General features: G+C 34.5%; 1 protein-coding gene across 1 annotated transcript; it reads right to left on the bottom strand.

Moving 5' to 3' along the window:
- Positions 1-2,565: 2,565 nt before the first annotated feature.
- Positions 2,566-8,475, bottom strand: LOC149163632 (endoglucanase 19-like). Its single transcript, XM_089429217.1, has 3 exons — positions 8,368-8,475; positions 6,464-6,793; positions 2,566-2,925 (listed from the first exon to the last, which is right to left on the bottom strand). The coding sequence occupies exons 1-3, from the start codon at positions 8,473-8,475 to the stop codon at positions 2,566-2,568; spliced, it is 798 nt and encodes a 265-aa protein (XP_089285343.1).
- Positions 8,476-21,547: the final 13,072 nt, after the last annotated feature.

The following is a 21,547-nucleotide window of genomic DNA, read 5'->3' as shown; positions in this document are numbered from 1 at the left end:
TGAAAGTGTCACCATTAAATTATTACTATTCCATGATGACAGTGAAAGTGTGACCAGATGTTGCCAAAGAGTGTAAGTAGAATTTTGGATCTTAATTAAAGAGGGAGGTCCCAAAAATTACATCATTAATATGATAGGAGTATCCACACTATGAGGCTCTCTCTTTTTGGTTATTTAGAGTAGTTGCCAAAGAATGCATTGCAAAGATAACAAAGATTTCTATCCTTAGTAATTATTGACCAGAAGATGTTAATTTGGTCTTTTGGTTAAACATCCATATGTATTTACCCAGGTAACACTTGTGTTTGAAATATTTTCCTACTTGAATGGTTGGAATTTATCCACACCTTATTTGAATATGCCAACTTTATTTGAGATTCAAGATTTCTTGCAATAGATATAACTCTCTTTGGTTTCATTCAGATCCATTTACATTGTTCTCCCAATTCAAACTCTAGCAAAACATTTGTATCATTATGCTTTTTATCACTCTATGGACATGATCATAGTGGGATAGATTATAAGAAGATCAAGTTGAAGCCAAAATATGCATCTTTTGAACTTAAGGATGTTGAAAGCAATGGTCACTATTTATAATAAAATTAATGATTTCATTTTCCAAAATATCAAACAATATCACATTTCCATATTTAGTGTAATTCTCTATGTGGAAGGGTATAAATGTAAAATCATGTGATTGGAATCTTCATTTCTATATTTGGTGTAACTATCTCTTATTGATTAACATTTATAATGAAAATCAGAAAAAGGTACAACAATCACTATATATAGTAAATGGTTGCAATTATCTATGTGGAAGAAGGGTATAAATGTAAAATCATATGATTCAATTCTTCATTTCCATATTGGGTGTAACTATCTCTTGATTGATTAGCATTTATAATGAATTTCAAAAAAGAGTACAACAATGACTATTTATAGTAAATTATTATCACTTTCCAAAATATCAAATATTCATTATAAATAGAATATAGAACATTTATGCAATAAATTTATAAAATTATGATAACAATTAATAAAATATTCTTGCAATAAATTTATTGGCATTGATAATGAAATTTAGAATATGTGCAACAATCACTATATATAATAAAAATAATGATTTTCATTTTCCAAAATATCAAACAATATCCCAGTTCCATTTTCGGTAGAATTCTCTATGTAGAAGAAGGATAAAAATGTAAAATCATATAATTGGAATCATAATTTTCATATTGAGTGTAACTGTGCCTTGATTGATTGACATTTATAATGAAACTCAGAAAAAGGTACAACAATCACTATATATATTAAGAGATTTTCGCTTTCCAAAATGTCAAACATTTCACATTACTCTATAATATTGAATAAAATATTTATACAATAAACCTATTAAATTATGATTATAATTAATAGAATATTCTTAAATAAGTTTATAGAATTATAATCACAATAATACATTTTTATATGTTACGATTCTTTTTAGATCCTTATAATTATTAAGGATTCTTTAATCAAGTTTTAACTAATGCAAAACATATCCTTGCATTCTAAGGGAATCTATACATTAATTCACATGGAAACATTCTTAAGGAATGTTAGTTTGTAAATATGGATTTTTGTCTCCTTAGAAATTTCAATGGAGTTACATCACAATCATCAAATTCAGCCTTTTGATTTCAATGCATATTAAAATTGTGGGTTTGGCCTAGCTCTTGTGGTGGGTCCCAAATGAAGTCCTCTTTCATATAGTGGGTTGTTATAGTTTGACTCTTTGAGGTTTAAGTCCCCCTATCAAGGAGGGACATCATCACATTACATATTTTGCTACATGGAAAATTGTAAATATCTCATATTTTGTTGCATGGGAAATTGTAAATATCTTACTCGTTCAAAGAAATATTGTTCATAAAGTTTCTCATAAAAAGGTGATAATTTTGTTTCCAGATAGAAAAAGGTGATAATTTTGTTTCCAGATAGAAGTAAATTATTTGCTACTTTGAATGTGCAAGAATTCCAAATGGAAAAAAACCACATATATGTTTGCCTATAATTGAAACCAATAGTGATCTTATAATTGAAACCAATAGTAATCTTATAGCATAATTCTAAATACAAAAACACACTATTGAAGTTCATTAGTTGCCCAGAAAGTGTACAAAGCATATTTATCCCAAGTGCATGTCATAGATGAACACTATTTCTCTTTAAATCATTTATGATGAAGAGGAAACTAGTCGAATTTGATTCTATATGGGTGATATTGTATGCTAATTTGAATTAAAAATAAACTAAAGAAGTTGACATGAGAAGATAGAGGTTTTGTACCATATAAAATATATTAGATGAAATTGTCTGAATAAAAATATTGACACAACCATGTTTTCACGATAAACAAATAATTTGAGGAGAGTAAATGCATGAAAAATCTATTATACAGTTACAAGTATCCCATAAAAAAAAAGTCCAATTGTATTGGCATAGTTGAGCCAGGAAAAAAACCTCAAAATTTGAGACAACTTCCAAAGATTAGCATCATTAAGTGCGTTATTTTCATTATGAAAACTATCGTAACTTTTTGAATTCAAACGGTGATTCCATGATGTTGCTGTGGAGCTTAGCCAGGACTCCCACGAGAGGAGCATTGATATACGTCGTGGGCTCAAGCTTGGTGGAATCAGCCCTGCTATCCTCAAACCCGTCATAGCGATCAGGCCCTCCCACAACTGCACCTGTTAATTCATTTGGGTTTGGTGCTTCTCTGTTGAACCACAAAGTGAAACCTTCGGTACATGATATCTTTCTGGAATCCTCGTATATCGAAACTATGGAGGACCCTCTGTGGTGAGCTTGTTGTGGATATTTGTCACCAAAACCCACCATGAAAGACATACCAGCAGGATTCTTGCCCAAAATGTAATCCACCTGCAATTTACATATACAAAGTGGATTTGTTAGCTACTACTTTGCTGGTTTTTTCAAATTATGATATGAAAAAACAAATCAAATTTATTTAACTTTGAATCTCTTATACTCTGAGAAAGCTGGAATGGATATACAAGTGTGCTCAATTCTTCTCCTCATTAATTAAATATTTTGCAACACTTAAAAAATTATAATATGTATATGTATTTCTTGTTTGGAAAATGAAATAAGAATATTCTTGGTTCATAGGTTTGATCACCACATCGTAGGCATTGCTTTACCTTCATAGTAAGTCACTATAGACTGACATTACGAATGATGTCGCATATTGTGTATTTGCACCATCTCTGACAAACAACAAACCTCCTGTACAAGTTCAACAGATACAAACACTGTTGATGAGCTTAATTTTGAAACTCGGAGCATGACAGGGAGAAACTTCCATTTACCTGGTGTGATGGAATTTTTGAATTGAGGACTTTGTGGAAGAACTGAGCAGAGGAACACTTCTGCTTGGCCTCTGAAAACTTCCAGGTTGGTTTCTCCGGAGAGATATAGCTGCCAGGTTTATTAATTTTTATGAAGATGTGGTCAGTTGAGGGTCAAGTGGTCAGTCTTAAACTTTTTCTACATTGAACATTTGGTGATTCATATGTTTATGTGAATATGGACTTACACTAGACAGGTGGATTTGAACTCCTGCACATTTGAGATCCCAATTGAACTCATACTCATTGGAAGTACAAAAATTTTGGTGGAGTATGTATTTGGTATAATATGGCAATCCAGTTGCTCTATATAGCCACACCGCTGCCCATGCAAGCTCGTCCTGTAAGTTAGTTAGTAGAGGAATAATAAGAAGACTTCAAGAAGTTACTCACTCTGTAGTTTAAATAAATAATAGTGTGAAGTAAAAAAGGAAGTAAAATTAATAATGTTAAGGAAAGATACATCATAGCCCGAGACAGAGCAATAGAAAGGGCATTCTCCATGATATGTTCCCCGGTACTGGTCAGCGAAACGAAAGAGCTGTACTAAATGACATATTCAATTACATAAGTAACTCTGCTTTACATAATTTATGTAGTCACATACAATAATACTCACCAAACGACCCATATAGAAATATTGTATTTCTTTGTAAACATATCAATAGCATTATCATTGGATTTCCTTACTAGAGATGCTAAATCTTGATAATGCACTTCAATATTTTTGGAAAAAAAATCTCTGGTTTATCTTTGTAAACACATTAAAATCACTATTGTTGAATTTTTTAATTTGGAATCCCAATCTGTTGATATTTATTTTTTGGAGATGTTGGATATAACCAATCTTAGCTTCTGTAACAATCTCTCACTCATCACTCACTGTGATATATATTTAGAGTTTCCATAACCTGCACACACAAAAAACCTACTCTCAATCAGTTACCCTACTCAACAAAGAAACTGGCCAGTATTGATAGAATATCTTCTGTTGTAGCTACCAAGAATTATGAATGTATATATGTAGAATGATTATGGCAAGAGACACAGTGCTCTACAATCTGTGTGGTAGAGATCTGCAGATCCTTACAGAGGAAAAATCTATGGTAAGTTATTCAAAGAAAAACTGGCATGGCTTTTGGCATTAAAGAATAATACTTACTTGGACTAGTGAGTACCATAAGTTCAGTGTTTTTGAAGTAACAATTATAGTAATTGCATCCATAGTGTTGGAAGTACAAATTCATTGCAATAGTTGCATGTGATACTAGAGTATTGGGGTAATTGCATGGATTTCCATTCTGTAGCACTGAGCAGTCTACTCCAGACTGTGAACATGGATAGTTGATATTCACTAGCAAGTCACTCTCATAAGCTAAAGCTTTAGTTATACACCATAGCCTTTGCCCTCCGCAACCACAACAACATTTCATAGAGTTTTACTCTTCAAAAAACCTTACATAAACACATAGATCAGGCTGCCATGACAAGAATTTGAACCTGTGATTTGAGGATCCTAGCATACCTTGCTCTTGCAGAAAAAATTCCATAGTAATCCACATTAGGGGAATTTTGAGGTCTAAAATGGCCCTCCTAAGAAAAATGTACAACCAAAATAAAATTTATAAGAACCAATAGGATTCAATATGATGATGTCAACCATGAGGGATGATTCACCATTTTGGAAGTTTAAAAGTAAAAAGTTTAAAAAATAATAAAATAATAAAACTACTTTTTCAACTTATCTCCCTAAGGTTTTACTCAAATTTCGAACGGGAGTACTCGTTGGATGTAAAATTTGATTCCTCATTCAAGGAGTACCCATGTTGCATACTTTTGATGTACCCTACTACATGAAAAAAGAGAAATACAAGAAAAAAAACGTGACTGCAATCACGTTTTTCATGTATTTCTCATTTTTCATGTAGCAGTGCTCATCGAAATTATGCAATGTGGGTACTCCATGGACGAGGAACCAAATTATGCATCCAATGAGTGTTGTTGCTCAAAATTTGAGTAAACCCATAGAGAGATAAGTTGAAAATACGAGTTGAAAAAATATTTTTTTCTTTTTTCCCTCTAAAATTTGATGATGTAATCTAATCTTATTTTATTATTTCCACTATTATTTTATTATTTGCTTAGGAGGCCCATTTTAGACCTCAAAATACCCTAATGATTAAGTTAATGGTTAGAAAGCCTTACAGGAACATACCCACCCTATCCTCTGGGTTCCTACCTAGTGACATAGCCCAGGACTAAACAACACTTTACCAATCTGCTTACACCCTAGGGGCAGAGCACCCTGATTCTTGAGGGATACATCAAAAGCAAGAAATTAAGAACAGAAGAATACAAGCCCACTTACCTGCAGCAAACAAGGGGAAGGATGTGAAAATCCATAACAGAAAGAGGGCTTGCAGCCCGAGCTTGTAAGAAATGCATGCCATTGTAGAAATACAAGCAACTTTTGACTGGGTTGCTCTCTACTATTTGATGACCCTCCTTAAAATATGTGTGAAGCATAAGGATTTGCGGGATCTAGTCAGGAAACAACGTTTTTAAAACATTCAGAAATAGATGGAAATACCAAAATGAAAAAATATTGTTATTACATTTTGGATTTGTCCATCTGTGAGAGCATAATCTCCTGTCCGCCTTATCCTCTTTCTATTGCTGAAAAATTTTCCTAAACGTTGAGCCTCCAGAAACAGAATAGATTTATGGAGAGAATCTTTGCAAACAAACTCACACAACACAAACTAATGATCAACAGGCAACACAGTAGCAAGAATTATACACACAAACCTTTCAACAGTAGACCTATAACCCATTTCTGCTGCAATTGATCAATAAATGGCTACAAAAATCTCAAAATTTGAGACAACTTCAAAAAATGAGCATCATTAAGTTCGTTATTTTCATTATGAAAACTATCATAACTTTTTGAATTAAAACAGTGATTCCATGTTGTTTCTATGGAGCTTAGCCAAGACTCCCATGAGAGGAGAATTGATAAACATCGTGGGATCAAGCTTGGTGGAATCGACCTTGTTGTTGTTGCTATGGAGCTTAGCCAGGACTCCCACGAGAGGAGCATTGATATAAGTTGTGGGCTCAAGCTTGGTGGAATCAGCCCTGCTATCCTCAAACCCGTCATAGCGATCAGGCCCTCCCACAACTGCACCTGTTAATTCATTTGGGTTTGGTGCTTCTCTGTTGAACCACAAAGTGAAACCTTCGGTACATGATATCTTTCTGGAATCCTCGTATATCGAAACTATGGAGGACCCTCTGTGGTGAGCTTGCTGTGGATATTTGTCACCAAAACCCACCATGAAAGACATACCAGCAGGATTCTTTCCCAAAATGTAATCCACCTGCAATTTACATATACAAAGTGGATTTGTTAGCTACTACTTTGCTTGCTTTTTCAAATTATGATATGAAAAAACAAAAAATCAAATTTATTTAACTCTGAATCTCTTATACTCTGAGAAAGCTGGAATGGATATACAAGTGTGCTCAATTCTTCTCCTCATTAATTAAATATTTTGCAACACTTAAAAAATTATAATATGTATGTGTACTTGTTGTTTGGCAAATGCAATAAGAATGCTTGGTTCATATGTTTGATCGCCACATTGCAGGTATTGCTTATATATTGACAATAAGTCACTATAGACTGACATGAAGAATGATGTTGCATATTGTGTATTTGCACCATCTCTGACAAACAACAACCCTCTTGTCCAAGTGCAACAGATAAAATCATTGTTATGGAGCTTATCCTTGAAACATGGAGCATAAGATAAGAGGAGAAACTTTTAATTAGTACAAGCAATATGGTGCATCATCAAAGAACCTTTGGCAAAAGAATCTGCTATAGATTATAAAGCTTCCCTTGTGAATACAAATTTTCTTATAGCCTGTGGTAGACAGTTGTGTAGCATTCTCATAACACATTGGTGCTTAAATGCACTCACAAGTACAAAAATGAAAGATGCAAAAGAAACTGCATGTGCAATAATCTCAAAACTATTTCCAAGAAGCAAGTCAAACTTTATTATGAATAATTCAGCAGGCTCTTCTGAAAATCATTTACAAGAAGCAAGTCAAACTTTATAATGAATCGTCCAGCAGGATCCTATAACCCAAAACCCTCAATTCAACATCCCAAACATTTTCAGTTGTCTTAAATCATAAGAAACAGTTTCATGTGAGCTATTAAATCCTTGAAAGTATCCATTTCCAGTGGCATATCTCTTGGAGAAACTCTTGGAGGTCCTTGTGACCCAACTGAAATTTGATAATCCTCACCATATCCAAAACCTTCAGGTAAAAAACCATTATAGAAAAAATCACCTGAGAAATTGTTGGGTCCTGTCTTTTCAAGCATATAATAACACCTTGAAGCACCTGAAATTTGAGATTCATATTCTGTTTTTTGTGGAGCATAACCATACCAATTTTCACCATACCAAAACTGAGAATCCTGATTTTTGCGACTAGCTAAGGTATCTCATTCCAAAACATTGTGAAAAGAAATTCCAAGTATAGCTAAACTGACACCAGAGTTAGAAGTCAGTCTTTTACATGCAAAATATTTTGGTTGTTTTGGCTTTGGCTCAACGGAAACATAGTGTCCAATATAAACACAAAGCTTTCATCATTGCCCACCTTGGAGGCCAGCACCTAAACTCCAAAATATTTCACATCTGCATTTTCCTAATAGTTTTGTAGAAAAACATTACTCTTCCCACCTCTGCCTTGCATGAGGAACTACAACAATTTAAATGAACATTCAGTCTAGTGAAAATCATTCAATCATGCAGACAATATCACTGGATCAGAGAAACAAGTAACATATTCTGAATTAAAGAGAAAGACAGTGACACTGGCTCAACGGAAACATAGTGTCCAATATAAATACAAAGATTTCATCATTACCCACCTTGGAGGCCAGGACCTGAACTCCATCATACTTCACATCCCAACTGAATTCAGTCATTTTCCATCCTGTTCCACCTAGAGAAGCAGCATTGTCAATCACATAGTTCATTTAAGACAGATCTCTAGTTCAAGGCATAGTACTTTTGTTCAATAGTAATATTGTTGTCATATCTACCTTTGTACTTGTTAGAAAATGAGAAAAGTTGCAGAGTTCACACGACACATTTGTTAGCAAAATAACACAGATACAATTATAAATAATGGCAGCATCGAGGAGGAAAAATGAAAAATGAAAGAAGTAACTAACCTACTTGGCATGGTTGAGAATCTCATTTGAGTAAGCGGGATCATAGTGCCTGAAAACAATTGAAGCAACAACCATTGCAGCTGTTGTTTCCCCTCATGAAGCCATGTCGCTGCCCAAAGAAGCTCATCCTACAAATCATCAGCAAGAAGAGGAAGATGAATAACCACAAACAAGTACCATTCCAGATAACCTCCATATCTAAATGACCCAAACAGAACAACTTCAAGACATTCCAAAACAACAAAGCCACAGTAGAACTAGGGTTTAAGTAGTCAAGATTACCACATATCCACTCTTAGAGGCATAATACTAATATGAAACAATAATGTTGCTGACATATTTGCCTCTCTACCTGTCAGCAAATGAGAAAAGATGCAGAGTTCACACTGCATATTTGTTAGCGAAATAACGCATATACAATTATAAATAATGGCAGCATCCAAGGGAAAAACTGAAAAATGAAAGTAGAAACTAATCTACTTGGCATGGTTGAAACCCAACTCACCACTGTTGGAATTTTTTTTTGCTATATTCAACAACACTCCATGAGAGCATGGTGAGTGTAAATGCCATTGGGAGGCTGAATTTAACATTGTCGCCAACATCATAGTATCCTCCTACTAGATCCTACTAGATTCACCATAGTCATGACCAGCTTGCTGCTGCGGTGGAGCTCTTGTGACCAAGAAACCGCTACCAGAGCCATCAATGAACCTACGAAACCGATCAAACCTAGCAAATTTAGTTAAGCAGTTAGAGGCGGTGGATGGAATGATCCAATGGCTTAAAATATTTCATTCATCTAACATTGGATCTAACGGTGCAAATAGGTACACTGTTGTAGCTACGGGAGTTGTTTTCAAAGGAAAATGCCTTACGATGTAATTATAACTAGCAATTGCATCACAAGTTGCAATCAAAACATCGTAAGGCAGGAGCCTAGGAAATAGTAGCTTAGATGATGGAAGTAATTTTTTTATGCATTTTTATTTAATTATCGACGTTTGAGATGGGCATCTTAACCCTAAGAGTACAAACATCTTCAAATCCTGGGGGCTTGTACCCCACATCCAAAACTATGGTAAAAGATGCTTCTAAGATTCACAAGTGTTCAAGCTCCAACACAAATTGATCAAGGAAATCGCAAGATGATGAAGTTTCCATCCAACTTAGATGAACAAGCTAAGGTAACCATTATTTTATTATGACTAATTATAAAATACAACTAACTATTTTTTATAATTTAATTATAACCTAAAAACCTTATTCCAAAATAAACCATAGCTATCAACCTAATTATATTTGAATTTTATATTAAAAAAACACATACAAACATGCTTTTCTTAAAAACAAACATAAATAATAACAGAATCTTTATTATCTGATAAGTTTCAACATCACATCCACTAAAATATATGGCTTCTCCTCCCATTTAATTTTATATTAAAAAAATACATACAAACATGTTTTTGTTAAAAACAAACATAAATAATAACAAAATCTTACCTTATTATCAGATAAGTTTTGAACATCACATCCACTAAAACATATGGCTTCATGGGGTTGTTCAGTTTCTTCTCCACTGTCTGGAAACAAAGACATGACCTTAAAATGAAAACCTTCCGGAGCTAATGGTGGGCACACCTATTTGAAAATCTCAAGTGGAAATACCGCAAGGGTTATCTCAGAAGAGTGAGTATATACAATTTCGTTCAAAAAACTTCAATTAAAGGGCTTGAAATTAAATCAAAATGGAAATCCCACAAACCATTTAGGATGATGCTTTGCTATTCCTACCCTTGCTTTTGCTGATACCACCACCCAGAGCCTTGCATAACCATGTTAATATTGTTTCCTAGAGCCCACCACCACCTAGAGCCTTGCATAACCATGCTAATACAAAAAAAAAAAACATAAAATTAAATAATTAGGATACATTTAGACAAATTAAGTTACCTATTCCCAAATCCATTTTCTATGGACAACCATTCACTTTATTTTGTTTGTATACTTATTTAGAAAAGTAGAATGAGATCATGCTAAATAAATACATAAAACAACAACAACGTTGTTTCACCAACCCTAGTCTATACCATAAGAAGAAGACATTAAGAAAAAATCTTTAAATCATGCTTGTATGAAATCAGAGCCCAGGTATTTCCAATGACACTTGCATAGGTGTTTGGATTTCGCACAAGTTTACACCAAACCAATTTTCCAAAGCTTATGTTCAATTGTAGGATTTGCCTTTAAGGGACACAAAATATCCAGGAGTAAACAACACTGAGCGAATGCTTCAAAACCCTAAGAAAATGGTTGAAAAACCCTAAGGATGTATTATAGGTAGCCATATTCGTTTAGAAAATGATAGGAAGGAGTTAAAAAAATAAAAAATCGAACAAGATCACAAACTAACAGAAGAGTATCGAGTTAATTTGTTAGGGTTCAAATGCCAGGGATGATGAGAGAGAAATGGGGTGTTTCCAATCCCACACAAATCTTCTGGTGTTTGAGAGCGCAAAATAGGGAGCACAACCACGATAGTGTAACCCCTCTTTTGCAACTTATGCAAAGCGAAAGAAAATTCCACATCGCTAAAATTCAAAAGAATCAGAGTAGGAGGACATACAGTTGATTTCCTTTGACATATGACTGTAGTCTCCATAGGCGGAGAAGGTAATGATCGCTCTCTTCACTCTACCATAAACAATTAGTTGCAAATGTTTCCTAAGGAATCCATTCAAGGCTCTCCCATCGGTATAGAGCAATTTTCTATGTTCCACATAATGGCCACCGACCCTTTCATGTCAAGGTCATCCATTTCTTCTCTTGCTTCTACAATTCCCATATGAAGGTGCCATATGCTTGTTCCTCCTCTTTCGAGGTTCATGTTATTCATAGATATTGAAACTAGGTTATAGAAAGACAGGAACTACCAAACTCGGAGATAAAAAGAATAGAACTAGAAATTGCCCCAAAAGGTTCAAAGAGAGGCCAATAGGACTTTTATATTGAAAAAATTGTACTTTGTTTTCATAATTAAGTTACTAATAATTGATATATTAAATTTAAGTTTTTTAGTGTATTGTTTTGATGTTTTTAAAATTTTATAGATCTCCCAATCTCATTGTATATCTTTATACCTATTTATGCCAAATTCTCAAGGTAACAAATATTGTGAATTTTCCGATATTTTTACTTAATTTACATATTATCTTTGTGAAACATAAAGAGAGTTTTGGATGCACAAAAAAGTGGCTTGAAAATTATTGTAGGAAGTAGCCTCAAAAAATACAGTCAAGAGATGGATCACGCTTCCTTCAGTACCTAAGTTTCAATTCTTCAATTGGTTCCTAATTGAAAGAAATTTAGTAGCCTCAAAAAATAAAGTTTCAATTCTTCAATTGGTTCCTAATTGAAAGAAATTTAGTAGCCTAAAAAAATACAGTCAAGAGATGGATCATGCTTCCTTCAGTAAGAAATTTAGTAGCCTCAAAAAATAAAGTTTCAATTCTTCAATTGGTGCCTAATTGAAAGAAATTAAGTAGCCTCAAAAAATACGGTCAAGCGATGATCACTGAATCACAAATTTTACAATCTTTATAAGCGGGAAGTGAGAATTTTAATTTAACGCTAAAAAAAATTGTAAGAAAATTATCCAAAGTCAAACATATAAAGCATGATGGTAATTGTAAACAAACAAGAATATAGAGATCAAGAACTACATGTTCCAACTCCACTCACCCAATAATAGCAGAGTGAGATATAGATTCCACAAAGAGTGAATAAAGAAAAAGCTTGTTTCACAGTATATTAACAACCTTGCTCTCTTTCAACAAGCTATTGATAAACAACTACATTGCTTTAAGATGCCTCATTTTAACTGAATACTTCTCTTATATGCTAATCCATTAATCTCTCATTGATGATTGTAAAAGATGAATTATGCCATAGTTTAATTGTAAAAGGATTATGCTATAGTTCTTTCCTAATTTAAGAAGCAACAAAGTTCACACTTCCAAAAAAAGTCCCTTTCATGTGCATAATCTAAACCAACAAAAATTTCAAGTAATTCATCATACATGTGTACACTAAGTTGGATTCGTTTAAATGTCCCTTCCATGTTTCTTTCCATCTCATAAAAACAAGGCATAATGAAACCCTAAGAACTTTAACAATTCCATCTCATAAAAACAAGGCATAATGAAACCCTAAGCACTTTAACAATTGCTCCCTCACATTTATAATCAGTCTCCATAATGAAACTCTAAATGAACATTTAGTACGTTTATGATTTAAAAACGAATTAAAGTTAATACTAATATTAATGTCTAGCAATAACCAGTTGGCTGACATGTCTTCAGATCAAGAATATTAACGGTTACACCGCTATTGATGGCTCAAACATTCTAATACACTTATTCATGTAGTAATTTAACTGTACCTTTGTTATTATAATAATAAATATAGAAAAATTTCTCCAAGTGACTGCACATGCAACAACCCAGCCCAAGCTTGCGCTGACCTAGCCGTTGCTACCCCTGCAGATCCCTCTCTCAGCACCCTCCTGTTGTTGAGGCCAACCAGAATATGCAAACCCTCTTAGGAGGGAGAACGTCACCCTTCCTCACAACCAGGGAATGAAGAAAACGCAGAAGCCTTCGCATCTCTGATCACAGAGAATGGAGCTCCAAAGAATAGGCTATCAGTCAATAAATTTGTAAAGAAACTTGAAAGTATCCCAGAGATTTCTCTTCCTCCAGCACTTCCAAGAAGAGCGGCCATCTCTCTGGTAGAACGCGAACTTGTTGGACAGTTCACTGGGCTATGGCCTTCACCCAAATCAATGAAAAAATGGGTGGAAAGAAACTAGAATGCAACCACACAGGGGAAGATAGCAATACAATTCTGTGGAAGAGGTTACTACACCTTTCTCTTTGAAACAAAGGAGGATAAAGACCTAATATTTAGAAATGGACCTTACTTCGTGGACTCCAGAGGTTTATACCTAAACAGGTAGATGCTAGACTTTGATCCGGAGATGGATGTCCCAAATGCAGTGCCGGTGTGGGTGAGGCTCCCACATCTTCCTCTTCACAGCTGGGGAGACGAATCTGTAAAGGCTATAAGAAATGCAGTGGGCAAATATATTGACAGATGTGAGCCAAAAGACAACATGCATGCGTGCGCAAGAATATGTGTAGAAGTAGATCTCGGAAAAGGCCTCCCAGAGGCAATAAAGATCAAGGTTGACTAGTGGACTCACATTCAATAGCTGGACTACAAGAAAATACCATTTAAATGCAAGGTATGTCACGAGTATGGTCATTTTGCAAATAGGTGTCTTAAAAAAACAAAGCATGAAAATGTAGAAGAGCAAGAACCCACATGGGAACAAGTGAAAAGGAAAAAACCTACCAATAAGCAGACCGCATCAAATATCTATCAGTCCCAAGAAGAAAACCAAACAATCTCTCAGCTTCCAACGAAGGTTACTCCTCCTGATCACACAACTTTGAATCCTTTTGAGCCATTATAAAAATCCTTTGATTTTCCCTCTCCCAGATCCCCACCTTTAAAGCCCACCTCTTTAGCTTTCATATCCTCCCCCAACCCCATATCCTCTCCACCTCCTCCCTCAGTGGACCACATTCTAACAAGAAACAAAGCCAAAGAAATCCCCCAAGCCTAGGACCAGCAAAAAAAGTGGGAAGGAAATCCAATAAAGAAATCAGAGATGAGGTAGCAGCAAAAGAAATGGCCCTAGTAACGCAACAACCAATGGACTCATTCCTTGGGAAACAAACAGAAAGTCATGAAAAAACTTAGCAGAAAGGAAAGGGAAGACCACACCAACACAACAATAAATAATGATAGTGGTCTCTTGGAATTGTCGCAGCCTTGGTACCTCCTTTAAAGTCAACGTAGCTCGAGACATTTTAGCCAAGGAACAACCAGACATATATATGATCCAAGAGACCAAAATAAACAAGCAAGAAAATGAAAAAATGTTTCAAAAACTTAAAAATTATGAAGGACTAGCGTTAGAAGCCACAGGAGCATCAAGAGGAATCAACACCATTTGGGATAAAAGAAAATGGGAATTAATGACCCAAAAAATCAACAGATACTGGATTCAAACATAATTGAGAAATCTCAATACAAAAGAACAGTACAACACTATAAATGTGTACTCCCCAAATCACTATAGAGAGAAAGAACAATGCTGGAAATCAGTTAAAGAAGAAATTGCAGAGAGACAAAGTGGGAACTTAATCCTGGGAGGAGACTTAAATCTGATAAGGAATATAGAAGAAAAATTTGGCGGAATCTTCCAAAACGATCCGTCAAGAGAAGCTCTTGAAGGAATAATAGAAGAGCACAAATTAATAGACATTCCGCCAAGCAATGGAAAATACACTTGGAACAACAAAAGAATAGGGAAAAACAACATAAAAGAAAGGTTGGACAAAATTCTTATTCATGAAATCATAGCAGCTGCTTATACTCTTGTGAAAAGTAAAATTGTTCACAACTCAACTTCATATCACAAGCCGGTGGTGCTAACCTTGGGAAAGCTGGAAAATCAAGGACCCTTTCCCTTCAGATATAATTCAATTTGGGACAACAAGGAAGATTTTGGCAAACAAATCAAGGAAAGCTGGAAAAAAAGTGTCACAGGATCTCCCCAGTATGTTTGGGAAACTAAGCTAAAGAACCTAAGGATGCACTTAAAAACATGGGAAAGAGAAAATGATCTTCGGGTCAAAGCTAGGAAAATCGATTTGCAAAAAAAAAAGGATAATCTTTGCAAGGAAAAAGAGAACAAGGAAGAAAGTAATCAAGATCATATTCAAGAAAAGGAAATATATCTGGGAATATATAAGCAAACTAGGCAAGAAGAAGAGGAAAGAAGACTGAAATCAAGATGCCTCTAGCTACAATCCAGTGACAAAAATACAACCTTCTTTCATAATACAGTGAAACTAAGGAGGTCAAAAAATCAGATTAAACAAATTCAAGTAAATGGTCAAGAAATAAAAGGAGTTGAAGCAATAAAAAATGTAGCCTATAAACACTTTAAAGAACTCCTCTCAAGAAGTGACCAGCAAACAACTAATGAAGAAATTTTGCAGCATATAAAAAAAAAAAAACGACCAGCAAAACAGGTAATTAGACAAAAAAATTACTGAGGAAGAAGTCAGAGAAGCTGTGTGGAATCTCCACCCTGATAAGGCACCAGGTCCATATGGGTTTATAATGGCCTTTTACAGACAACATTGAGAAATTATCAAAAAAGATCTAATGAGAATGCTAAAAAATGCTTTCCAAAAAAAAAAGATTAGAGGAAATACAAAATCCTCCTTCCTAGCTCTCATTCCTAAAGAACCTAATCCTACAACTTTTCACAGATATAGGCCAATCTCCCTTTGCAACTTGTCTTATAAGATTCTCACCAAAATTTTAGCAAACAAAATGAAAAAATTACTTCCGGAAATAATTTCAGAAAACCAAGGAGGATTTGTCCCCAAGAGGCAAATCACTGACAATGTGATAATTGTTCAGGAGGCTATTCACAGTAGTATCCAAAGAAAGGAGAGAGGAATTATTGTTAAGTTAGATATGGCTAATGCTTTTGATAGAGTTAATCATAACTTTCTTGCAGCAGCTCTCAAAAAGTTTGGCTTCTCAATAAATTTCATAGAGATTATCCAGGAATGTATATCAAATCCATGGATTGCTCCATTAATCAATGGATGGCCCAGTAAATTTTTCCAAAGCACACGAGGGCTGAGGCAAGGTTGTCCGCTTTCTCCATTCTTGTACATCATCATGGCTGAATCGCTGAGCGCTATGCTAGAAAATTAGAGAAAAGAGGAAAAAATAACAGGGATCCAAATATCGAGAGGAGTCAAAGCTATAAATCACTCTTTATTTGCAGATGATACCCTTCTCATAGGCGGGGCATCATGCATTTTAGGAAGACGATTCAAAAAAGTCTTGGATGAATTTCTCCTAGCTTCAGGAGGAATTTTGAACAACTCCAAATGCAGAATTTATTGTTGGAATACCTCAACAAAAACAATGCAACGTATCTCACAAATAATGGAAATACCTTTATAAATAAATTGGAGCCATTTCACTTATCTTGGCTACCCTTAGCAAAGGAAGTGGTAAAATCAGAAGTTTGGAACAAGTAAGTGGAGAGAATGAGGGAAAAAATTCAGAACTGGGGAGTGATGTGGCTCAACCTGATAGGAAGAGTGACATTGATTAAAGAACTTCTCTTGACCTTGCCAATATATCAGTATGCAATCATTATGGCTTCGGCAAGTGCCCACAAGCAAATGGAACTGATAATAAGAAGCTTCCTCTGGCAAGGAGGAAAACAAGATAATAAAAAATTCAGCCTTGTAAGATGGGAGCAAGTTACGCTTCCCTATGAAAAGGAAGGTATAGCAATTCGCCTGCCAGGACTAATGAACATTGCCATAGGGACAAAAATTATCTGGAGAATGATAAACGGGAATAGTCACTGGTGGGAAAAAGTTCTAACAATGAAATACTTAAATTTCCATAGAAAAAAGCTGTTCACTGATACTATTCCAAACCAGCCATACACCCAAATCTGGAAATTGGTTAAAAGGATAATTCATCTTATTAGAGATCAAATATCCAAAAATCCAGGGAATGGAAAAACAATTTCTATCTGGGAGGATAGAATAATGGGGAAAAACCCCTTAAATCAGAAACAAAATTTAGGAGGACTCCAGAGATGGATGGAAGAGCAAAGTTTTAACACTCTTTATTCTATTTCGGATTGGGATCAGAATAACTGGGTAAGATGGAAAAATCTGGCTACCCCACCAAGGCTAAAAAGTAAGTGGGAAACTTTAAAAGTTCATCTGGCAGGGGCCACGCCCATCAACAAAGAAAAGCAGGATGATTTTGTTTGAGACCCAAATGGAGGGGATTACACAGTGAAATCGGGGTACAACCTCCTCCAAAAACTTCACAGTCAAAATGATTGGAGTCCATGGAAGGCAACTTGGAAATCAAAGAGTCTGCCCAAAATTAAAGTCTTCATCTGGACCCTTCTTAAAGGAAAAATTCTCTTCATCTGGACCCTTCTTAAAGGAAAAATTCTTACCTCTGAAAATTAAAAAAAAAAAGGAATACAAGGGCCCTCAAAATGTGTCATGTGTCAAAAGGAGGAAGAAACAATCCAACACCTCTTCATAAACTGTATGGTGGCGAGAAAGTGCTGGAATCAGGCAACAAGCCCTTTGGAAATAAACATAAACCCAACAATTCAGTTGACAACTCTTCATAAAAACATGGATAAAAGCTACCCATATACAAAGGAAAAAAGGCAACAATAAATAGGATATGGAAATGTTTCCCTTCAATCCTGTGTTGGCAAATTTGGTTAGCCCGAAACAAATGCATTTTCAAAGAACAAAAGCCAAATATAGGCAAGATCCTAGCAAAAACTTGAAGCCAAGTTGCAGAGATAATAAGTACAAATGGAATCTCAAAAATGGACTAGAACAATTTACAGCAAGAAGAGAAAGACTGGTACAACAAAGCAATGTTAGAAAACAAAGCAAAAGTAGAAGCTATAGCAAAAAATAAAGAATTTCACACAAACAAGAAATGGAAATTAAGATTGGAGGATAAAGAATTTGCAGAATGGATAAAAGAACAGAAGAGACACATTCTTTTTTTTTACGGAGCTGCAAAAAATAACCCAGGTAAAGCAGGGGCAGGCGAAGTTATTCTAGATCCAAATGGAAACAAAATAATAACCTATGAATGGAGCCTGGGAGAAATGACAAACAACAGGGCTGAAGCATACAACCTTCTCCTAGGCACAAGGCTTTTAAACAAAAATGCATTCAAGAACCCTATAATAATAGGGGACTCAACTATCATAATAGCCGCTTTGGATGCCAAAAGGGACTTCAAAAGCATAGCCATCAATAAAATCTATCAAAGGATCAGAACAAGTTTTGAAAGTCTGGGAAATATAACCTTAAAGCACGTCCTGAGAAACCAAAATAAGGACGCTGATAGCCATGCTAACAAAGCAATTGACAGACCAATTGGGATAGTCAAAGAGACCAATGAATTTTATGAAGTATCCCTTGAACCCCTCACCCAATATGAGGATCGAGAAAGTATACCATGATCCACATGCACATGCGCAAGCTCCCAGGTGACCCGAGACAGTTCGGCAATCAACAACAGCAAGCCTCTCCTTAACTAGGACCAATAATTCAGGACCAGAAACCACAAAACAATGAAGAAATGCTGCAAAGTAAGAGTGAGGAGACAGATGAAGAATCATCGCACAGGTATCGTTGGATCTCGGAGATCAACAGTCAAGGATTGACTTCATATGCAGCAAAAGAGGACCCCGGAAATGTCGTCGCAGCCGTCGATGGTGGCAGATCTACGACCATCGGGTGCTTTCTTGCACGAGAGTTAGTCAAAGAGAAAAGGCGAGATTTTAAGCAGGAATGGTATTTCGGGCAGAGCTTAAGCGGTAAGTGGTTTCAGGAGGGAACCACCCGATTCCACTCACTGATGGACACGTATCATGAGGGTGGAGTGAGAATACCACTTTTTCAGGTGGGTATTCTCCGCGCAATTTTCCCACCCGAAATCCCTGCCAGTCGTTGGATCTATCGCGGGTGGATCGACGGTGGTGGTGTGACGTGCAAGTTGTTTGACTGGTCAGATCTGACGGAGGATTTTCTACGGTGGAGATCGAGCCTAATAAAGGCAAGCATTGAAAATTGCGCCAAGGCTTCGGAAAAGCGGAAATCGTTATTTACCGTGTGTTTGTGTATATTCCGACTTTTCAAGGATAATGGTTTTTGGCTATATCCGCCTTTTCCAATGTTAAGTACGGGTCTGGTCCCCGCGCGAAGCTAAAGGAGTTCAAGTCATTTTTTGGAAAGTTAACCCACATCTCAGATCCACGATACCAGTACTTTAGTTTTGAAGTTTATGGATTCAGGGCAGCAAAAGTAGTTGTGGGGACTGCGCTCCCGTTTGCACACTACTTTTGAACTTGCCTTCTACTATTGTACAATGAACCAGTTTCCTTTCCCTCTTTTTTGCAATAAATAAAAAGCAACCCCCTGTGTTAATATATATATATATATATAGATAGATAGAAACCTATGAAAATTTCTGAGAGAACCCATGGTATTGTGCTAATTTAATTAATAAAAAATGCAAATTAAATTAATGGAACTATAATCACTGCACAATATAAAAAAACATTTACAACAAAGAATCTGTTAAATAGAGAAATTCAAAAAATTCACGGTATAAAGAAATTTAAAAGAAAGAATCTACTAGCAGAAATATATATATATATATAATAGACATATATTTGGAGCAAAGAATCTGTAATAAAATAAATAAATAATAATAAGTTAATAGATACTTAAATAAATAATAATAAGTTAATGTATATTTAAAGACCTACCAAACAGAATCCGTTACAAACCTAAAAAAAAATTAATAAATTTATGAAAAAATTAATAAATCTGATAATAACAAATGGTAAATTAATCACATTAATGTACCGTACAAAGACATTTGGAATATGAATATGTAAAAAAATTATTTTGAAAAAAATATCCCAGCATAATACACAATGAAATTGTAATTCTTATACGGAGATGTTTCAAGTGAGAAGATCAAAAGAAGTTAGCAAAAAACTAGGAATTTATGTGTAATAAGAAAACATTTTAAAATTAATATTTAAAAAATATTGTTTATTTTTAGATTAAGTTTATTTATAATAATGTGCCCTAAGCATTATATATATCAGTCTGGATAAATATATATTATTGGTTTTTATTTAAATAAAATATATATATATACTTTTTAAAACAAAATATTGGAAATTAAATAATTTTAAATATGACTGAGTAAAATAAGATCGTCATGTAACCATGAAATGTCAATGTAATACAGAAGTTGCAACTGATAGATCCTCCAAATATTTTTGTCTTTTACCAGAAAATTAATGAAAAAGACATAGTACACATAGTGGAGTGAGTCCTGACTCGCGTAGGTTAAAGATAATGAACGCATAAACATTAATAGGAACAAGAACAGGATGCCTCCATGTGACGATATAACTTCACACTTATTGATCAAATCGTCTAACATTTGATCTGACGCGGCAAACATGTACAGAGTGGTAACCAGGGGAGTTGTTTTCAGAGGGAACGTCTTATCGTGTAATTATTAATTTTATGTTTTTTTAATGTAATTTAATTTTTATTTTTATACTATTTTGCCATAATAAAATATTAAATAAGACATTACAACATCTCTACCATAAAGCCCCTCTAGACACAATTATTTATTTAACAATAAACAGAATGCGTAATATTATTTATAAATCATGTGATCATGCTTTCAAAATACATGTCAAGTCACCATTCTCTTGTGTTCTCATATGACAAAAATTAAAAAAATTAATTACCAATAAAAAGACTTCACACCTTACACCTCATAGACTCCAAAATTTAGTATCACCCTAATAATATGTTGATTTGAAAACTAATAAGGAAAGAAATATGATAATAGAAAATAAATATAAAAAATGTAAATAATTGTTTTTCCATGAAATCCTTAATCCTTAGTATTTATTTTTTTAAATATAAAAAATAAAAATTATATTAAAAAAATAAAATATTCAATATTCAAAATTTGCGACAAATTGACTATAATTTTTTATTTGTTTTATTTTTATTTTTATGTAATTTGACCAAGTCAAAATGTTAAACATGATAGAATAAAAAATTACAACATTTCTACCATAGAATAAATCACAATATGCATA

The sequence above is a fragment of the Pinus tabuliformis genome, chromosome 5_1, assembly GCF_031772625.1.
Source record: "Pinus tabuliformis cultivar Carrire ecotype Pingquan chromosome 5_1, CPIR1, whole genome shotgun sequence".
In the NCBI taxonomy this organism is placed as follows: Eukaryota; Viridiplantae; Streptophyta; class Pinopsida; order Pinales; family Pinaceae; genus Pinus; species Pinus tabuliformis.
Note: the sequence above shows the minus strand (reverse complement) of the source record. Positions and strands in the feature narration are given on the sequence as shown.

Coding starts and splice junctions, on each gene's coding strand:
- LOC149163632 (XM_089429217.1), bottom strand. CDS start 8,475: ATGAACTATGTGATTGACAATGCTGCTTCTCTAGGTGGAACAGGATGG. Junction 6,794..8,367: donor TTCAGGTCCTGGCCTCCAAG/GTGGGTAATGAT, acceptor TGTAAATTGCAG/GTGGATTACATTTTGGGAAA. Junction 2,926..6,463: donor TCCATAGCAACAACAACAAG/GTCGATTCCACC, acceptor TGTAAATTGCAG/GTGGATTACATTTTGGGCAA.